A 20,384-nucleotide genomic window follows, 5' to 3' on the forward strand; every position below is an offset into this window, starting at 1 on the left:
TTTTATTATTATGTTTATTATTTGTTCTTTGTGTCATTTTGATCAAGTGATGTATTATAACTTTTATTAGTGTATAAAAAAGAGATTCATTATAATTTAAAAAATTGAAGTAAACAAACATTTAAAATATATTTTAATTTGAATATTTGTTTTCCTTTTATTATTATGTTTATTATTTATTCTTTGTGTCATTTTGATCAAGTGATATATTATAACTTTTATTAGTGTATAAAAAAGATATTCATTAAAATTTAAAAAATTGAAGTAAACAAACATTTAAAATATATTTTAATTTAAATATTTGTTTTCCTTTTATATTTTTTTGAAATATTTTTTAATTCTATCAACTAAGTTCATCAATGTTGTAGTTTGCAAATTTAACAAATGTTTTGGTTCACATGAAATTTTATTTGGTATTCTAATATAAAATGTAAACAATTATAATTTATTTTAAGGTATTTGGCATCGAAGAAAATCCTCCTAATATTGAATATTTCATAATATTATGTTTTCTTTACCGTAATTTTTTTTCTTTTATAAAAATTAATATTGAAGTAGTTAGAACACGGGTACGGGTATGGGTACGAGATTATACCCGTTACCCGGTGGGGATGGGGATGGGAAAAAAGTTTGATACCCGTTGGATTTGGGTATGGGGATGGGGATGAATTTTTTATGCGGAGATGGGTATGGGATAGCGAAACCCGTCCCCGCCCCGCCCCGTTGCCATTCCTACTTCAGACATGAGTTTTTTCAGACTGTGAACCCGCTAATAATCTTATACATAATTTATGATTTATCAGTATTTTAATTTCATTCAATGAAAACTAATTTAAAAATATCATTACCAAATAACCAGAAACCAGTCAAGTAATACAACTAATTTTGTTCATTACATGCATTTATGAATATTTATTTAAGCATTTAAGAGAATTTATTATACAATAGCTTACCTTTTATAAAAGTAAGTATGGATTTTTATTTTTCTTTTATTTAGATAAATTAAAGTCAACTCAGGTAACAAAAGTAAAAAAACTAAAATAATATGAAGAATATTTTGTTATGCTTTTAAAAAATATATTTCACTCTCTTATTTCATATAAAAATAAATCTTTAAACAAATTTTAAGATAATAAAAAATATTTAATTTTTTAATTAATCTAAATGACTTCAATTCCATTTTATACCAATTAAGAGGGAAGGTGCAAACTTCTCCCTTTTAAAAATATTTTTGAAATAGATAATATAATTTTTAATGTTTAAAAGTTTTTTGAGGAAAATATGAATAATTTCACTCTTTTTCAATACAAACATATTGTTATTGCATTTTAGTTACCTATATATATATATAGATATTATATATTATTATATCCATGATTAATAATATATAATATATATGATTATATATGATTTAAAGATAATTAAAGTAGGATTTGAAAAAATGTAAAATAATCTTAATATTTAAAAAATTATGTAACTAATCTTAAAATAAAATAAAAAAAGTTTGAGAAATGGCTGATGAACAGAGTCTGAGAAAAGAAGATCCGAGAAAGAAAGAGGAAAGAAGCAACACTTTGACATGATTGAGACAAAGTGATACCAACATAACACAAACCAAACCAACCCAAACATCAACTTAGGCAGAAACACCTCTCTCTGTTTCATCTCTCTCTATCTCCAATGTAGGAGCAGAACTATGGCCACCATTCCTCACCAATGGAGTACCTTTTCACTCTCTTTCCTCATTCTCTCTGTTACTCTCTTCCAAAACCTAACCCCCAATTCCTCTCCTCCCCCTCCCAATTACATCGTTGCTTTCCGCAACTACGCCGCCGTTGACAGCCACCGCGCCTACCTGGAATCCGCCCTCCGCCCTGAGGGATGGCGCTGGATCCCGCGCCAGAACCCGGCGGCGCAGTTCCCAACTGATTTCGGGCTGGTGGCCATCGAGGATTCCGGGGTGTTGGACGAGATTCGGAAACTGGGGTCGGTTAAATACGTGAGCTTGGATGTGAGCTACAAGAGGGGTTTGATGACGACGGATCAGAGACGCAACAAGAAGGTTGGGGCGTTCGAGGATGGGACGAAGAAGCGCCCCGGGAAGATCTTTACTGCGATGTCGTTTTGCGAGGCCGAAGAAGATGAAAAAAGTGTTGGCAATCACAGCAGTTCCGTCAAGTGGGGGCGGGAATTAATGATGCAGGTTAAAATTTATGGTTTTCTGATGTTGGCTATTTGGGGGGAACGAGAAAGATTTAAACTTTGATTTGGTACCTTTGGTTATGGTTGTTGGATTATTTTGTCTATGTTGCGTTATAATCTGTTTGGGTGGAAACTCGAAATTACGAATGGAATGTGGAAGTTATCCTATTAGCTTCTTAGTAAACATGAAAATCACATTAGTGGATTCTCGACTTATCATCTAAATTCACATTGAACACCGTGATCCTAATTAACCTGATTTTGGGTAAATGTTCACCTATTTGGTCTAACGATGAATACCTGATTATGAGTTTAAAATTGATTTTGAGCTGAAGCTTGAATCAGCTTTAGGTAGCTTTTTCGATTTATAAAAACTTGTATATTTTAATACTAACTCGCTTTTATGATGAAAACATCTACACATAAATCACTCTACTTGAAAATCAATTTTAACATACAACATCAATTTTGTAGACATCACAGCTATATTTGGATTTATTAATTGAAAGTGTGCAGTTGCATGTTTTGTGGTTTTTGGGTTTTGGCAGAGATCACAAGTTACTTCAATGTTTGGGGCTGAGGATCTTTGGGCGAAAGGGTACACCGGTGCCAAGGTCAAGATGGCTATATTTGATACTGGCATTCGAGCTGATCATCCTCACTTTCGTAACATCAAGGTAATTATTAATTTGAAATTATTGCTTTTGGTTGATGATGGATGAGTTGAGTGATGAGGAAATTTACAGGAACGTACTAATTGGACCAATGAAGATACGTTGAATGACAATCTTGGACATGGGACTTTTGTTGCGGGTGTAATTGCTGGTGTAGATTCTGAGTGCCTTGGTTTTGCACCAGACACAGAGATTTATGCATTTCGAGTGTTCACTGATGCACAGGTAATGCCTGTTGGATGCTATTATTGAACTCTTTTCTTGCTTTGGAAGTGGGAGGGGGTTGAGTTTAAAACTTTTTACTGCATGGAAATGACATTTCTTTCACCCTAACTCCAAAATACCGTCATTATAGATGCATGATAAAGCAATGAACAAAGGTTTAAGAACAAATGATAAAAGCTATCAAGCTCTAAAGGAAGAACCTAGATGTATCTTCACCAGTTATAAATACATTTTTTTTCTAGTTTTTCTGCTTATAATTATTTTATTCTAGAATAGTTAGCAAGATTTTGAGAAGATTGCATTCAGCCTGTTGCAGGTATCATATACATCATGGTTCCTTGATGCCTTCAACTATGCAATTGCAACCAATATGGATGTGTTAAATTTGAGCATAGGTGGGCCTGATTACTTGGATCTCCCGTTTGTTGAAAAGGTAAATTTATTGTGCCTGTCTGTTCCTGCTCACTAATTCATAGTGAAAGATATTATTTTGTGAATAGTTATAACATGACATGTTAGTTTCTCTGCTGTAACTCTTATGTTTAAAGAAGCCATTATTTTTTTCTGGTACTTGTATGGAGTAATGATTATTTCTTTCACATAGTACATAAATGTCCTTTTATAGAGCTTTATGGTAACAGATATGGGAGATAACAGCAAATAATATAATCATGGTTTCTGCAATTGGAAATGATGGACCACTTTATGGAACTTTGAACAATCCAGCCGATCAGAGTGATGTCATTGGTGTTGGTGGTATTGACTATAGTGACCATATAGCCTCCTTTTCCTCACGTGGCATGAGTACATGGGAGCTTCCTCATGGGTAACATCCTTGTATTTGTTTATATTTCGTTGTTCCTGTCATTTGTTAAATATTTTTGATGACAACTTCTGTATTTTTTTTCCTAGCTTTTTGTTTATGCAAATACTTTTAGTGGGTGAAGAATGGAAATAGAGTTCAAACAACTAATTATCCATATTTCGTTGTGAGGCACCATCTCCACTTACAACTTGTAGCAATCCTATGTAAAGAAGTGATGAGCTTTCTATGAAGCCTCGGTCATTGTACAATGGCCTGTTAATGTTTAACTAACTTGAAAATATTTTTTATTTAATACATGAGTTATTCTTCTCCTCTTTTTTTTTTTTTTTTTTTTTCTGTAGCATCTTTAATTCGTATGCAAGTTTGCTTTCTTGTTTATAATTTTTTAAATTATACTGACATATGTACCTTATAGTTATGGCCGCGTGAAGCCAGACATAGTTGCATATGGACGGGACATTATGGGATCAAAAATTAGTGCAGGGTGTAAAAGCTTATCTGGAACTAGTGTTGCAAGTCCTGTAGTTGCTGGTGTTGTATGTTTGCTTGTCAGCGTCATTCCTGAACCTGAGAGAAAAAGTATCTTAAACCCAGCAAGCATGAAACAAGCATTGGTTGAGGGTGCTGCAAAGCTTACTGGTCCTAACATGTATGAGCAGGGTGCTGGCAGAGTTGATCTGTATGTTCTCTTCTTTACCTTTCTATTTTATTTGGTTTTAAGATATATCTTAATGGGACACACAATTTACCATAGCAAAGCAATGGTTTCAGAGTTATTGTTTCTATGATAGTTCTGAGCATTTTATGAACCATGCTGGGAAAGGAATTAGCATGAGTGTATGTATATATACATTCATAATTGATTGGTCAAACCACATTCGATCAAATTGTAAACATATATGCAAGGTTAGTGAACTTGAGAGTATACGTAGACTTGTGGGGGCTTCATCTCAGCTTGTGGACTTGTAAGAGTCTACTTCATATGGAAAAAGAAATAATACTTGTAAATATCATACTAATTCAATACCAGAATTAAGCAAAATTAAACAGTAATTCAACAAATATTAATGAATAAAATTCCTATGTAAATCAACAACCAAGTCCCATCATAGAGGTTTTGCATGACTTAAAACGCAAGAGCAGAACTCTATAATTTTTTATAAGAACAGAAATGAAAAGAAGCAAAAACTCCCAAAGTACGTAACAAAAATAAAGGGAGAATGTGTCTTTGTAGAGCAGAGGAGACAACAATAGTGGCAGATTGCATGTACAAAAATAAAGGGAGAATGTACAACCAGTTTGACATAACTGATTTTGGGCCAACTCAACAGGTTTCTACCTGTTTAAAATTATCCAATGTTTGGGTTAATTGGCCTAGACATTTGACCATTTCGCCAATTTTTTACTCAAGCTGACTAGATATATAAACAATTGTAATTGCCAGGTACATGAATAATTGTAATGTCCCAATACTTTATGGAAACCTTTTAAATAGGTCCATGTAGTTTTAACCAAAACTGAGTTTCTTGGTTTTGGAAATTTCATCACCGGGCTTCATTTGGACCTGAAGGACTACAATCAAATAGCTTTTGAAATTATCGGGATTTATTTGTGCTTTTAACTACAATGATTTAAAAAATTCCAAATAGTATTTGGGACTTGCTACATTATCTGACTGTTCTTAAATCATGTTTTCATATTTGCTTACTTAATTTTCAGGTTAGCATCATATGAGATTCTTAAGAGCTACAAACCTAGGACAAGCATCTTTCCCAGTGTTCTTGATTATACAGATTGTCCTTACACATGGCCATTTTGTCGTCAGCCACTCTATGCAGGTGCCATGCCTGTCATCTTCAATGCCACCATTTTGAATGGAATGGGTGTGATTGGATACGTTGAAAGTCCACCAAAATGGCACCCTTTTGATGAAGATGGGAATCTTCTAAGCATACATTTTACTTATTCTGAGATAATTTGGCCTTGGACTGGTCATTTGGCTCTTCACATGCAGATCAAGGAAGAAGGTGCACAGTTTTCTGGTAAGATTGAAGGTAATGTGACTCTCAAGGTTTCTAGCCCCCCAGCTCAAGGAGAGAAGGACCCTCGAGTTAGCATCTGTGTGCTTCAATTAAAATTAAATGTGGTACCAACACCACAACGATCTAAACGAATTTTGTGGGATCAGTTTCATAGTATCAAATACCCTCCTGGATATATTCCTAGAGATTCCTTGGACGTTCGCAATGACATTCTTGACTGGCATGGGGATCATCTGCATACAAATTTTCATATCATGTTCAACATGTTACGAGATGCTGGTTATTATATTGAAACACTTGGTTCTCCTCTTACATGCTTTGACTCTCGGCATTATGGTACACTTCTGTTGGTGGATCTTGAGGATGAGTACTTTCCTGAGGAGATTGAAAAACTAAGAGATGATGTTGTAAATACTGGTCTGGGATTAGCTGTCTTTGCTGAGTGGTATAATGTAGATTCCATGGTAAAGATGAGATTCTTTGATGACAATACACGGAGCTGGTGGACTCCAGTCACCGGAGGTGCTAACATTCCTGCACTTAATGATCTTTTGGCTCCATTTGGGATTGCTTTTGGAGATAAGATTCTGAATGGTGATTTTTCACTTTTGGGTGAGCAGAATCGGTATGCATCTGGGACAAATATAGTGAGGTTTCCAAGGGGTGGTTATGTTCATAGCTTTCCCTTCTTAGATAGTTCAGAAAGTGGAGCCACACAGAGTGTGCTGCTAACTTCCGGCTCAACCAAGGTGTGACATGAAACCTTCTATCTCATTAATTATTTATATTAAAATAAACATTGATAAATGTAGCCTCTGAAGGAAAAAAAATAGGTTAAATAAAAGATATTTTCTAATTTCTAAATATGGTTTCTTTTTGGTGAAACAGGCAGATTCTCCAATTCTTGGTCTCATGGCAATGGGCGAAGGTCGCATAAGTGTCTATGGGGACTCCAATTGTTTGGACAGCAGTCATATGATAACAAATTGTTTTACCCTTCTGAGGAAAATACTGGATTTTACCAGTGAAGATGTTAGAGATCCAACACTTTTCTCCGATTCAATTAAACAAGACTCTCCCTTGTATGAAGCTGACAATCGGTTGCCATCCCGCAGAACTGATGTAAATTTCTCTGCGTATTCAGCTATTGTGGGTAAGGAATTGATCTGTGGAAGTGACACAAGGTTTGAAATCTGGGGAACTAAGGGCTACAACTTGCAAGTGAGAGGAAGAAATAAAAGACTACCCGGTTTTCCTGTCATTGATTTGGGAAGGGGTTTCAATTCATCCTCTGCCACTTCTAACATTAAGCGGCCTAGGTTGACTGTAAGAAGAAAGGGTGATTCTCTGGGGAATAGGTACTTAGGCCTGTTCTATGGAGATGAGGTATGAAAATGAACAACTATTGTATTGGTCATTTAGTGTTGATCTTTATGTTTGTGATCAAAAACTTCATATTGCTGATGTTTGATCATTTCTTATAGCCTGATGCACCTGTGCTGGTTGTTGGTCATTGGTTGGTTCCTTTTGTTGTTGCAGTAACCGGTTAGTAAAATACTTGTTTCTTAACCATCCATTTTTGGACTATTATATTTATGTTGTTTATGCTTTCATGTATTTTACTTCTGGCAGGTATTTTGCTATTGAGTTTTTGGCGCATTCGCCAAAAGAGGCGTAGACGAAGGAAAGGATCAAGTTCTGGTAGATTGGCCAATATAGTTTAGCATTACATCAACTATTGTAAGTGTAACACTAGCCTCCAAAGATACCTCACTGTAGCATTAGCAGCATAGTAACATCACTCACCACCGTCACTATAGGAAAGTAGTCAAATAAGTTGTCTTATTTCCTAGAGTTGTAACATTTTTGCTGTTTTGGATGCTTTTCAAATGCAAACTTTCTGATAACTTTCTGATAGTGAATTCATTTGATGTTTATGGGTTTTGGTAGAGCAAAGTATTATTATAGCTAATTAATAACTAATTATTATGTAGTTTTCTTCTTTTCTTAACTTCTTAAACTTTGAAACTTTGACTTTTTTTAAATATCTAGTTGTGTGCTTGTTTTCTATAATTATGTAAAATTTGTGATTAAGGTCTAAAACCAATTTTCTAAATGATTTCAAATATATATTCTTTAAAAATATGGTAACTTTTATATTTATATTTATGGATGAAGACAAAAACAAAATATCGTATTTATTTATTTCAAAATTTTGATTTTGTATTTTTAAATAAAAAAATATCTAATTCAATCTAAATCCATTGTCCAATCTAAATCCAACTAAGTAGATAGAGATTTAAATTTTAAAAATAAAAAAATTATTTAATCCAAATACAACTAAATCAATTGGGTTTGAAATAAAAAAAATGGATTTGGATTCGAGATAAATCTATTTAATGGACTTAAACAATATAGATTTCACCTTTTATGGATTGCATCTCAAACTTTGATTTTTTTTTTTTTTTTTGAAGTGTTTCCTATTTGTGATAACTGGTTTTGTGCGGATCTATTATTAAATATATATTAAAATCTTTTATCTTTTTCTTTATTCATTCAATTTAAACAAATTGTTGGAATTTCCAAAGTTATACATTCTCGAAGAGCCGTATATTCTTCTTGTTGATCGACGATTATTATAATATCTGGTAAGCCCTTCATATATTTAATGCCGCCAAGATATGTTTCCAATTGAGCTAATTGTCTCTTCAATATAGCGGCATCTTTTTTTGGAAAACTATGAAATCTCCCCGTCTTTTGTTGCATTCTCAAGTCCCTGAACTTTTGAAGTCGTGTTTTTGTAGTATACCAATTCGTTAACATACCGCCGAGCCATTTTTTATTAACATAATGACACCGAGCTCTTATTGCAGCCCGCGCTACTGAATCAGCTGCTTTTTTTTTTGTACCAACAATTAAGAATTGTTTTCCCCCACTTGCTGCATCAAAAACTAAATCACAAGATTCTGATAAAAACCGAGCAGTTCTAATAAGATTTGTAATATGAATACCCTTACGCTTTGCAGAAATATAAGGTGACATTTTAGGATTCCATTTTCTAGTACCGTGGCCAAAATGAACACCAGCTTCCATCATCTCTTCCAAAATTATGTTCCAATATCTTTTTGTCATTTATTAAATATATATTAAAATCTTTTATCTTTTTCTTTATTCATTCAATTTAAACTTTCATATACTTATGATTTTATTGTCAATTCTTTCAAGTGACTAATAAATTATTAGACGAAAATCATGCGATATTATTTAAAATTTTGAATTTCTTGAAACTGTGTTGTGTTATTTGCTTTCATGCAAAAACAAAATATTTTAAACTTTCATCTTTAATCCTAAATTTTTAAAATGTTATTTCTGTGAATTCAATGTCTTACGTTTTTTTTCTTTAAATTTGGACAATAATAATATGTTACAACTTTATTTGTACTTATTTAAAATATAATCCCACAAAAAAAATCTTTAGAATGGAATGAAATGTTGAATTTTTGAGAAGTTTATAACTAAATTTATATTCTTTTAAAATTTTAAAATTATTTATTTCTTAGACGAGTAAAATAACATAAAATTCACTTAGATTTTTTTCAATTATATAATATTAGATTCATTTATATATATATATATATATATATATATATATAAATATCTTATTTATATGATTAAATTTTCTTATTTCTATAAAAAATTTCTTACGTGTAGTTCACTCTCTATATTTTTATATAATTCTTTTATATATTAAATAATTATAAAAAGAATATCATATATATATATATATATATATATATATATATATATATATATATATATATATTTATTTCGTTACGTGTAGTTCATTCTCTATATTGTATATAATTCTTTTATATATCAAATGTTTATAAAAAATATTATATATATATATATATATATATTAAATTTAAAATATTGTACTTTAAAAGTATATAATATTAGATTTTCTTATTTCTATAAAAAATAATTTTTTTTAGTCCACTTTCTATCTATATATTTCTTTTATATATCCAATTTATTTGTATATTGATCTTATTTATGTATTTAATCTATTTATATTTCTATCAATCTATTTATTATTATAAAAATACATAAAAGAGATAAATTAGTGCAAATCTACAATTAAAAATTTTCAGAATCTTCTATATCCTCTCAATTATCTTTCATTTAATTTAAACTTTCATATTCTAATATGTGATCATTATCTTTTTGTCAAAATCATTTTAGTAGTTTTAAATCATAATATATATTTATAATGAAATTTAAAATATATTTTTATATACTTTTTATATATATTTTTATTTCTAAAAAGTTTATCTTTTAAAAATTATATATATAATGTCTTTTTTTGTTTATTTTTATATGGATTATTACAAGATATATATAAATGATTATCTATTATAATTTATTCAAATATGAAATCAAGTCCAAATTTTAGGTCCGATCCAATTATGAAAGTCTATATATTGAAGGTTTGGTAGATGCTAAAACACACTTGAAGAAGAAACTTCTTCTAAATACATTTGACGATAGAAGCTCATTGTGAAGGTCGAAGGCATTTGATTTCATCATCATTCTAGTACTCAGGTATGCTTAGGAGTAACTAACTCCTTCATTCATATGGGTTGAGTGTAATGAAGTATTAATTATTTGTGGATTCATCATTCAATACTATTCTTTTGCATCATCTCTTGTGTTTTATTCTTTTTTCAAATGTATAGTCTAGGAAATTTGCACATACGGATTCAAAAAATAATTTGGGAAACTTGATTATGATAAATAGCTAATTGATATCACATTCTAGACATAGATGTGATCATTGGTCATTCTTAACATCATCATATAGTTCATTAATGCGAACTTAATAATAAAAATGTTTAGACATAGAGTTTTTATTATTTAGGTTTAAGCTTGTATGCGATAAAATCAATGTTTGTTACAAAATGTGTGAATGTTAGAGAATGAAGTGGCATGAGATTGAAATGTTGAATTTTTGAAAATTATTTATCCTATCAAATTTCACTAAATTTACATTCTTTTAAAATTTTAAAATTATTTATTTCTTAGATGAGTAAAATAACATAAAATTCAGTTAGATTTTTTTAATTATAAAATATTAGATTCGCTATATATATATATATATATATATATATATATATATATATATATAAAAAGAGGGATTAAGAGTTGTAATAATCAAAATTATATTCAGATATAATCGGAACTGTTTAAAAGGAAATAAGTGAGTTCTAAAATTCAGTTGTGCATTCGTTCTAAAACTAAAACACTTCAATTTCGAGTTAAATAATATAAGAGAAACAATATATGAAAAACATGATTTTTCGATTTTTTTCCTTCATTAACTATAATTTAAAATTCGGCAAAATTAGACTATGAATATCATAGGTTTCTATTTGTAATTCACTTTTTGATATATATGAAATTACATTTAGATTTTATAAAACGTGTGAGAAAGGCCTTTTTTATTCTTTAAATCTTATTTTGAGTTTGTATTTAAGTGATGATTTTTTTAAGAATATCATATTTATAAAAATAAATTTCTTTATATCTTATTTATAACATTAAATTTCTTTATTTTAAAAAAAAAATTTACGTGTGTAGTTCATTCTCTATATTTTTATATAATTATTTTATATATTAAATATATATATATATATATATATATATATATATATATATATATATTTCCTTACCTGTAATTCACTCTCTATTTTTATATATCAAATATTTGTAATATATATATTCATTTAAGAATATAAATTTCAAAAAATCTTATTTATAAGATTAAATTTCTTTACTTTTATAAAAATTTTCTTATGTGTGTAGTTCATTCTCTATATCTTTATATAATTATTTTATATATTGAATATTTATAATATCTATATATATATATATATATATATATATATATATATATATATATATATATATATATATATTTCCTTACATGTAATTCACTCTCTTATATAATTCTTTTATATATCAAATATTTGTAATATATATATATATATATAATAACAAATATTATAATAATTTATTTTTTTGGTTGAATAACTATTGTATATGGGTTGTAATTGTAATGTTTATTTTTGTAGAGTATTATGGATGCAAAGTCGGTGAAGATGAATAAAGAAATTTACGGAAAAACTTGTATATACTGGCGAGCTGGGAGATGTAATAGAAATTCGTGCAAATTTATGCACGCAGAAACACCGTCTACACATACTTCCTATCCCGGTATCAATGTCAAAAGCAAAATTTGTGGGAAAAAGCATCATTCATCTTATAAGATTATCTCCAAGTCCAAGAAAACCTTGGTTCAAAAGAGTGAAGATAGAGACGGGACAAATGTTGTAGTGTCCAAGAAATCATCTCGTACTATATGTAAGTATTGGACCAACAACAGGTGTTTGTATGGTGAACAATGCATCAATTTGCATTCATGGTTTCAAAGTGATGCATTGTTCACAATAGCAGAGCTTCACCAACATAAAAAGGTATGCACTTCAAAATCCATAATTAGTAATACAAAATATATTTTGGATAATGGATATTTAGAATAATAATTCAATTGAAATTGATATGATTACATTTTTTGACATTAGGATATAACTGGAATTACACTTCTAGCTGGAACCAACAAACTTTATTCTGCAAGCACTGATGGCACTGTTCGGATATGGGATTGTCATACAGGTCAATCCCTTAAAGTCATAAATTTTGGCACAGAGGTTAACTCTTTGATAAGTGAGGGGCCATGGATTTTTGTTGGTTTGAAGAATGCTATCAAGGTAAACACTTTTTTGTCCTTGTTTTATTTTAATTTATAATAATGTTCTACTTATAGGAGTAGTATAAGCAAATTGATTTTGTGGATGTGTTTGTGATAAAGGCTTTTAATACCAAGACCAATTTAGAGTACATTCTTGATGGACCCAAAGGACGGATCCTTCACATGGCTGTTGGAAACGACATCCTTTTTGCTGGGGCAGAGGTAATAATCCATATAGAAGTTAAATGTTATCTATGTTAAACTCTACTTTTTTTTCTTTCTTTTTATGGAGTCAATTAATTGATTGAGTTTTATGCTTCATTGCATTAAGATTTTTTGAATTGTCTAAACATCTAGTACCTTTTACCTTATCAATTATTTCATCGTAATTACTTATGCTAGAACTTTTTTTTTCCTTGATTGGGTTAAGAATTCTTGTTTTCTAAACATTTGTTTCTAGTGTCCATTGATTTATGTATTATGTAATTTTTAAAATTTTTAGGATGGTGTCATTACTGCATGGAGAGAAAGCTCTGAAACTAAGTCTCCTTTTGAATTGGTTGGCTCACTGATTGGCCACACTGAATCTGTGGTTTGCCTAATTGTTTCCCTAAATGTTGGATGGAATATGTTGTATTCGGGATCCATGGACCAAAGCATAAAGGTATGTCTATCGTGAGTTGATGTCGAAATATATTTTTTTCTTGTATTGTGTCAAATTTCCTTGAATTACAAAGTGACTAAATCAGTTATCACTCACTATCCAAATCTTGTTATCATGTTTTCTTCAGGTCTGGAACATAGATACATTACAATGTACAATGACACTTAATGAGCATACTGGTGTAGTCACATCCCTTCTCTGTTGGGAAAAATATTTGTTTTCAAGTTCATCTGACGACACAATTAAAATCTGGGCAATGACAGAAGTGGGAACTTTGGCTGTGGTATATACACACAACGAACAAAGCGTAAGATACCCAATCATTTGGTTGTACTTTTCGTAGAAAACAAGCTAACAATAGTATTAAAGAAGTTGGTCAATTCACAAAATTCATTATGCTATTATACAGGGTATTATATCACTTTTTGGGATGCATGATGCAAATGGCAAGCCAATATTGTTTTCCTCTTGTACAGGAAATTTAGTTTGCATGTACGAATTGCCATCGTAAGTAAATTTGAATTATATTTCCTCTTATACTACTACATGTTACCGTGTTTGATATTGTTGCATATTTTAACCATGTCCTTTTCCTGTATAGATTTTCAGAGAGGGGCCGTTTATTTGCTAAGAAAGACATTACATCATTTGGGTTAGTCGCTGATGGAGGACTCTTTCTCACTGGAGATGGGACTGGTTTGCTTAGGGTGTGGAAATGGAATGAGTTACCTAAGGTGGCATCTAATTAAGATGTTTTCTATATTCTTTAGACATGAATTTATCTTTTGTTAGCAAAATGCATTGTGTTCTTCATTCTTATGCATGTCATATTTTTTGTCATCTTACATCATTAATGCATCTACGTACCATATACATTACATCTTATTTATTCATCAAAAAAGACATGTTTAAATGGAACTTCATCATCTTAACTCTTAGTTCCAAGTCTGTTCACTGATTTTCTAAGTACATTGTTCATATATGTTTCATGATCATGAGTACTTGTTGGGAAACTTCACACACAACATTGTGAGTCTTGACACCATGACACTTAAGGAAGGTAGTTTTTGCAGTAATATACTTAAATGAGATATGAAATATTTTTTTTGTACGGTTTCTATGGTGACACTCACTTCACACTCACTACATTTGGTTACTGGAGAATTGTCGGTCAATTACACACAAAAAATTAAAAAAAAAAATTGGCACCCTTTGAGACTGTATGTTACTGGGGGAAAAGACACTCCTTTGAGACCAAGTATGGCAAGTGCCAAGCATTTGGTTACTGGAGAATTGTCTGTCAATTGAAAAAAAAAAGTATTGTAGTAAATTGACACCCTTTTGAGACTATATGTTACTAGGGAAGGAGGCACTCCTTTGAGGCCAAGTGTGGCAAGTGCATAACATTTGAGTGGAAGATCCATGCTTAGTTGACAGGTAAGTGCCTTCTAGGCCAGAAACCTAAGAGAAAATATTTTATAAAGAGAAAGTAAAGCTTCAAAGACTATCTATCTTAGTGTCTTGTGTCTTGCCTCAATTAATCAATTGCACTTAGGGACTCAACAAGTTATTCATTATTCTAAAAACATTGTGAAATTTGTGCTTCTTGGGATATCATTGTATGAATTGGACCTGAGATGAGATGATATATTTTCGTTTAAAAACATTCATCATTCTGTTTACATTATCAGTCTATTTTAGTTGAATATTCTTTGCATTCATACCTTAGTTTAGGCCATTTTCATGCATTATTGCATTATTTGAATGACTTCATTATGTTTTATCTCTATTTCGGATCATACACTTGGGTTTTGTGTCTTTCTTGTAAGCAGGTGTTTTTAGGTGTTGAAATCACAATTTGGAGAGAGTTAGTGTCGAGAATGGAGCATATTGTACTCACTACTAACAAGAAGTGCATTCAAGGGCGACATTCAAATTGTGCAAAAATACATTGGCATCACCCTGATCGTTGACCTAGGACGCTTCACTTTGAATAATGACCTCTGCTCTCTCTTGATTATGTGTGTGCCTACACCTCCACGGGATTTGCATGCTATCATGATTGAATTTGGATAAACTTGTAAACTGTAAAGTAAATATGTGATGAACTTCTGTAACCTTTATGGAAGCAAATTTGCCTTTCATAAAAAATGTACGTATATAGTTTATTAACAATTTCATATCAGGTTTGCCAATACCTTTGTGATACAAGTGTAATATAAAAAATAAAGATTTAAAAGTGAAATAATCAAATATAATATTAGAAGCATGTAAGACCAAGAATTTGTTTTTAAATCAATAAGAACATAATTGATATAACACTTGATACCCCTCAAATCAAACTTAAATAAATTACACGTTTCACAAAGTTAATGTAAATTAAGATTATGCATACAAACATAGGAGTTGGGTTGACTTTTATGCACAAGAATTCAAGAACAAAACAAAAATGAAGCAATATAATACTAAAGATTCATTGACTTGATATTCTTGCGAACTTTTATTCTTAGAAACCTATAACGTTATTATTAATGCAACAAAAACAGCAGGTATTAATATTAATTTTTTGCAAATAATCTTTGTTTTTTAAACAAAATTGTAAGTATTTTTTGAAAATGTAATTCTAAAAAGAATTCATAGACATTTTTTTTATCAAAAGTTGTTCTAAAAAGGAACAACTTATTAATTTTAATATTTATTTAAATTATTTAATAAAAAAATTTAAAATTAATTTTATGGTTTTGTAATTATTTTTATTTTAAAAAATAAATTTCCCGACTAGTTAACTTTAATATTTGAAAATTAAATTTATATTTTTAATGTTTTTATCTATAATAATATATAAAGAGGATTCCACTTTTTGTGTCCATATTTCAAAATTTCAATTTTACCCTTTAAAATATAATTATTTATTAAATTTTTTAAAATTGGTTGTTATTTTAGAAGCTTTTATAAAATGGTCTATCTCTACTTCTTTTTTTTCCTATCTCTCATCTTTTCTTATATATTTCACTTTATTTTCAATAAATATAATTTTATTTATATATTAACTTAATAACATTACAATATCATCACCTACTGATATAATATCACATATATTTAAAGAATGCGTACACACAGGTGCGATAACGTCTTGTTTACACTAGTAATAATTAAATTTATTCGTTCTAAGGATTTCGTAATTTTTATTATCCATATTTACTAAAATTATTTTTTATTATTATTGATAAGATGTCAATGAGAAAAAAATTGTAATAATGCTTACAATGTCCCCACAAAGTTTAAATTCCTCCATTAATTCTCAACCTTTCTTCTACTATTTTGTCTTCAGTGGCAACGTGCATGCCAACTCTATAATAATGCACAACACCAATATTTGTTGTTTCAGTTTATCTGTTAAAACTTGTTTCGATATTCTTCGTAAAATACTAGTGCCTCAGTGTTACTCTTCAACTCCAAAACAATTATTATAGAATCATCATTGCACTCTCGATCACTGAGAGGGAAGCGTTCGTATCTAATTCTCTTTCATATTTTTTAAGGGCCTGCTTGTGGTTCTCTAATACACGGAAATTCCAATGTTTATCATTATTATTTAAAGAAGTGATTTTGGATTCCACAATCAGTTTTTCATCTTTCAGTTGTTGAATTGTTGTGCAAACTTTAAGAAGCAGTTATGAGTTGTAATCTTTAACGTTGTATAATGTTTTATGTAATGTATTGAATAAGAAGTACTTGTAAGTTGTAACCTTCATACAAAAATTACTAATAATTACGTATGAAACCACATGAATGTTATAATTGAAACATAAATCAAGTTTTCTTTTACCACATTGTATTAAGAAATTTTGTTTTCTTTTTCTGGTTGTATTGTTTGAACGACACATGCACACACATAAAAGATAAAATCTAACAAAATAAGATATAAAAACATCTTGTAATAATATAAAGTCCAAGCACTACAAAAACCCACAATCATGGCCCTAGTAAGATCAAGATCAACATCATCTCTATTATTCTTTATTCTTCCACTTGTCTGATTTTTTTTATAAGTGGGGAATGTTTTCTTTAAATTTGTTTGAATCCAAAAGAGAAAATAAGAAAAATAAATTAAATTAAATTGATGCAGCTGGAGTGATCCATTCCATAATATATAATTTATGATGGATAAAGCAATAAGAATAATCTAAATCCATCTAAGTGGTAATTGTAGTTAATAATAATAAAATATTGAATGTAGTAGAAATTTAAAGGAGTTCTGACACTCCTGATGTTAAAACTACAATTTTCAAATAAGAATATATTTGGTTGCAGAGTATATAATTATCTTATTTAAAAAGTGTTATAAATTCAATTTTAAATTCTAAAAAATAATATATATATATATATATATATATATATATATATATATATATATATAACTAACCTAAGAAAACTAGCTTAGTTTTAGCTAAAAATTAAAGTGATTTTAAACTATGATTGAGTTGTGCTAAAAACCATCCTAAACTGGTTTTAAAACTCTCCTGTTAAAGAAAAAAATTAACACTATTATAGAGGCGAAAAGTAGATGAATTAAGAATAAAAGAAACAAGGAAGTGGAAGAAAGAAAAAAACTAACATATAGAGTCGAAAAGTAGATGAATTAAGAATAAAAGAAGTGGAAGAATAAAAAACAGCATAAACAATAGAAAGAGAAAAGTGATTCTGAAGAATAAGACAGAGAGAATTAGATGCTATTGAATTATATAAGCCGAAGAACAACGCTTCCTTGCACTGAGAACGAAAATATGATTCTAGATCGGTGTATTTATAGTGTTGGCATCTGAACATCCCAACCATGTTCATCACAGAAGACAAGTCATTTTTTCGATAAGTGCACAGTACCTTCTTCAACTTTTTTTCTTTTTTTATTGGCAAATATTAGATGTTACTGAGGATAGTTGAACCCATAACTTCTGTTAGTAAGAGGTCCATCCCACGACTTTTCCTTCTTTTCCCTTCCATTTAATCATTAAGTCGTCCTGTCATTTTCTATACTCACTCGAGTGAGTCGGTTTTAGCCATCATCTCTAATATCACTTGTTAGATTTATAAGAAAGGGATTTTATTAGAGAGATACAACACTAATGAAATCTAAGTCCAATCACATAAGGCATTGACACCACTCTCAACTCAAAACCTTAACATGATTGGTTTATGAGTCTTTATTCTTATGTAGTACTCTACTTTCTCATTTCTAATCAATGTGGAATTTATTTTCACACTTGAATTCCTAACAATTAGTCGTACCTTTTTCAAGTGATCTATTCTAAAATTTTGTGGTGCGCTACATCTATTCTACACAGAAGGATGGGAAACAATAACGTTGCTTGTTTTCAGCGATCCAGAAGAAGTCTTCCATTTCCATGCCATCTTCAACTTGGAACATATGCTACCATCAACATGACCACATATATCACTAAGAAGTGGGACGATGGATCATATGTCGAAAGGGTGGAAGTTTCATACATCGTTGAAGGGTCAAAGTGCAAACTTGCGTTTGTTAGGTAAACTTAAATGTGGGTAGTTGGTAGTTGGAAGGTGGGTAGTTGGAAGTTGTTGTATTAATTGTGAGTTAGGTAGTAGTTATATTTAATGAATGTAGTTGAAGGGTAATGTCCAAAGGCCTATAAAAGGACCATGTAGTGCTTCATTTCATAAAAAACAACAAATCTAAATACAAAGTGTTTATCCAGAGAGACTTGTTTGTCAACAAATTGGCATCAGAGCTTGAGAGCTTGAGTGTTTGAGTGAGTTAGAGAGTTTGATCGAGATGGCCAGCTTAGCTAACAGCATGCCCCTGCCGAAATTATCAAAAGGCGTCAGCTATGATAACTGGAGCCTGCAGATGAAGGCTCTCCTTGGTTCCCAAGAAGTATGGGAGGTGGTCGAAAATGGGCACCAAGAACCAGAGGATATTGGAGAAATGACGATAGCCCAGATTGCTACGTTAAAAGCAACACGAGCAAAGGACAAAACGGCTTTGTACGTACTGTACCGAGCTGTTGATGAGTCCGGCTTTGAGAAGATAGCAAATGCTATGTCTTCAAAAGAAGCGTGGGATATTCTGGAGAAGGCATACAAAGGGGATAACCGTGTGAAGCAAGTTCGGCTTCAAACTCTCAGGGGCGAGCTTGAAAAGATGAGGATGAAGGAAGATGAAGGGGTTGCTGAATACGTCTCCCGAGTTGAGACCGTAGCAAATCAACTCGGTAGAAATGGAGAGACGCTGCCCGCTTGTCGAGTGGTGGAGAAAATCTTGAGGTCATTAACCGACGAATTCGAGAATATAGTTTGCGCAATAGAGGAATCCAAGGACTTGACAGCGCTCTCGGTGGAAGAGCTTGCTGGGTCGCTTGAAGCGCATGAGCAGCGGAGAAGAAAGAAGAAAGAGGAGTCCCTTGATCAAGCACTCCAAGCAAAGGCAACCATTAGGGAGAAGAAGGTTCCTTATACTCAGAACACTCGAGGCCGAGGTGGTAGAGGCAGAGGAGGATATGAAAGAAGTCAAGAACAGGTCGGCCAACAAAATTGGCGTGGCCGAGGACAAGGTGGAGGTCGTGGTGGTAGAGGCTGAGTAGGCCAGTCGAACAACTCAGGAGTTGAGTGCTTCAAATGTGGTAAGTACGGTCATTTTGCTAAAGACTGCTACTCAGGAGTCAAATGTTACAATTGTGGGAAGGTTGGACATTTCGCGAAGGATTGCCGATCTGAAAGCAAAAAGGAAACAAACTTCCTTTCTGAGGATGCTGAGGAAGAAGGAATATTGATGATGTCCAGGAGATTAGGTGCCGAACTAAGTCCGAGCTGTTCTGACAACTCAGTTTGGTACCTTGATACAGGAGCAAGCAACCACATGTGCGGGGACGAGAATCTTTTTAAGGAGCTCACCAAAGTTGAC

The 20,384-nt window shown here is 31.1% G+C and overlaps 3 protein-coding genes across 4 annotated transcripts; all 3 read left to right on the forward strand.

Moving 5' to 3' along the window:
* The first annotated feature begins 1,553 nt into the window (after window positions 1-1,553).
* S1P (SITE-1 protease) lies at window positions 1,554-7,906 on the forward strand. Of its 2 annotated transcripts, none has more exons than XM_028066526.2 (10): window positions 1,554-2,203; window positions 2,751-2,879; window positions 2,949-3,101; window positions 3,418-3,534; window positions 3,743-3,927; window positions 4,343-4,606; window positions 5,647-6,718; window positions 6,858-7,355; window positions 7,454-7,514; window positions 7,602-7,906. In XM_028066526.2, the coding sequence occupies exons 1-10, from the start codon at window positions 1,697-1,699 to the stop codon at window positions 7,691-7,693; spliced, it is 3,078 nt and encodes a 1,025-aa protein (XP_027922327.1). In that variant the 5' UTR covers window positions 1,554-1,696; the 3' UTR covers window positions 7,694-7,906. The 2 variants fall into 2 exon arrangements, with proteins under 2 accessions (XP_027922327.1, XP_027922328.1); XM_028066527.2 differs by having other exon boundaries at window positions 2,070-2,203; window positions 2,719-2,879.
* A 4,203-nt stretch (window positions 7,907-12,109) lies between these two features.
* Window positions 12,110-14,193, forward strand: LOC114181999 (zinc finger CCCH domain-containing protein 17-like). Its single transcript, XM_085671812.1, has 7 exons — window positions 12,110-12,505; window positions 12,614-12,799; window positions 12,901-13,002; window positions 13,283-13,444; window positions 13,530-13,751; window positions 13,854-13,951; window positions 14,046-14,193. Exons 1-7 carry the CDS (start codon window positions 12,110-12,112, stop codon window positions 14,191-14,193), a joined length of 1,314 nt encoding a protein of 437 aa, XP_085527938.1.
* A 5,063-nt stretch (window positions 14,194-19,256) lies between these two features.
* On the forward strand, window positions 19,257-20,060 carry LOC146886614 (uncharacterized). The gene has a single exon (XM_085672123.1). The coding sequence runs from the start codon at window positions 19,257-19,259 to the stop codon at window positions 20,058-20,060; it is 804 nt and encodes a 267-aa protein (XP_085528249.1).
* The last annotated feature ends 324 nt before the right edge of the window (window positions 20,061-20,384 follow it).

This window comes from Vigna unguiculata, chromosome 4 (genome assembly GCF_037176805.1).
Source record: "Vigna unguiculata cultivar grain cowpea cultivar isolate G323 ecotype 2 chromosome 4, ASM3717680v1, whole genome shotgun sequence".
NCBI classification, from domain to species: Eukaryota; Viridiplantae; Streptophyta; class Magnoliopsida; order Fabales; family Fabaceae; genus Vigna; species Vigna unguiculata.

Bases quoted from the DNA above. Each gene is read 5' to 3' on its own strand.
- S1P (XM_028066526.2), top strand. From the start codon at position 1,697: ATGGCCACCATTCCTCACCAATGGAGTACCTTTTCACTCTCTTTCCTC. The intron at 3,928-4,342 runs GTAACATCCTTG...TGTACCTTATAG, and splicing joins ACATGGGAGCTTCCTCATGG to TTATGGCCGCGTGAAGCCAG. The intron at 7,515-7,601 runs GTTAGTAAAATA...TACTTCTGGCAG, and splicing joins TTTTGTTGTTGCAGTAACCG to GTATTTTGCTATTGAGTTTT.
- LOC114181999 (XM_085671812.1), top strand. From the start codon at position 12,110: ATGGATGCAAAGTCGGTGAAGATGAATAAAGAAATTTACGGAAAAACT. The intron at 13,445-13,529 runs GTATGTCTATCG...TGACTAAATCAG, and splicing joins CCATGGACCAAAGCATAAAG to TTATCACTCACTATCCAAAT. The intron at 13,952-14,045 runs GTAAGTAAATTT...TTTCCTGTATAG, and splicing joins TGCATGTACGAATTGCCATC to ATTTTCAGAGAGGGGCCGTT.
- LOC146886614 (XM_085672123.1), top strand. From the start codon at position 19,257: ATGGCCAGCTTAGCTAACAGCATGCCCCTGCCGAAATTATCAAAAGGC.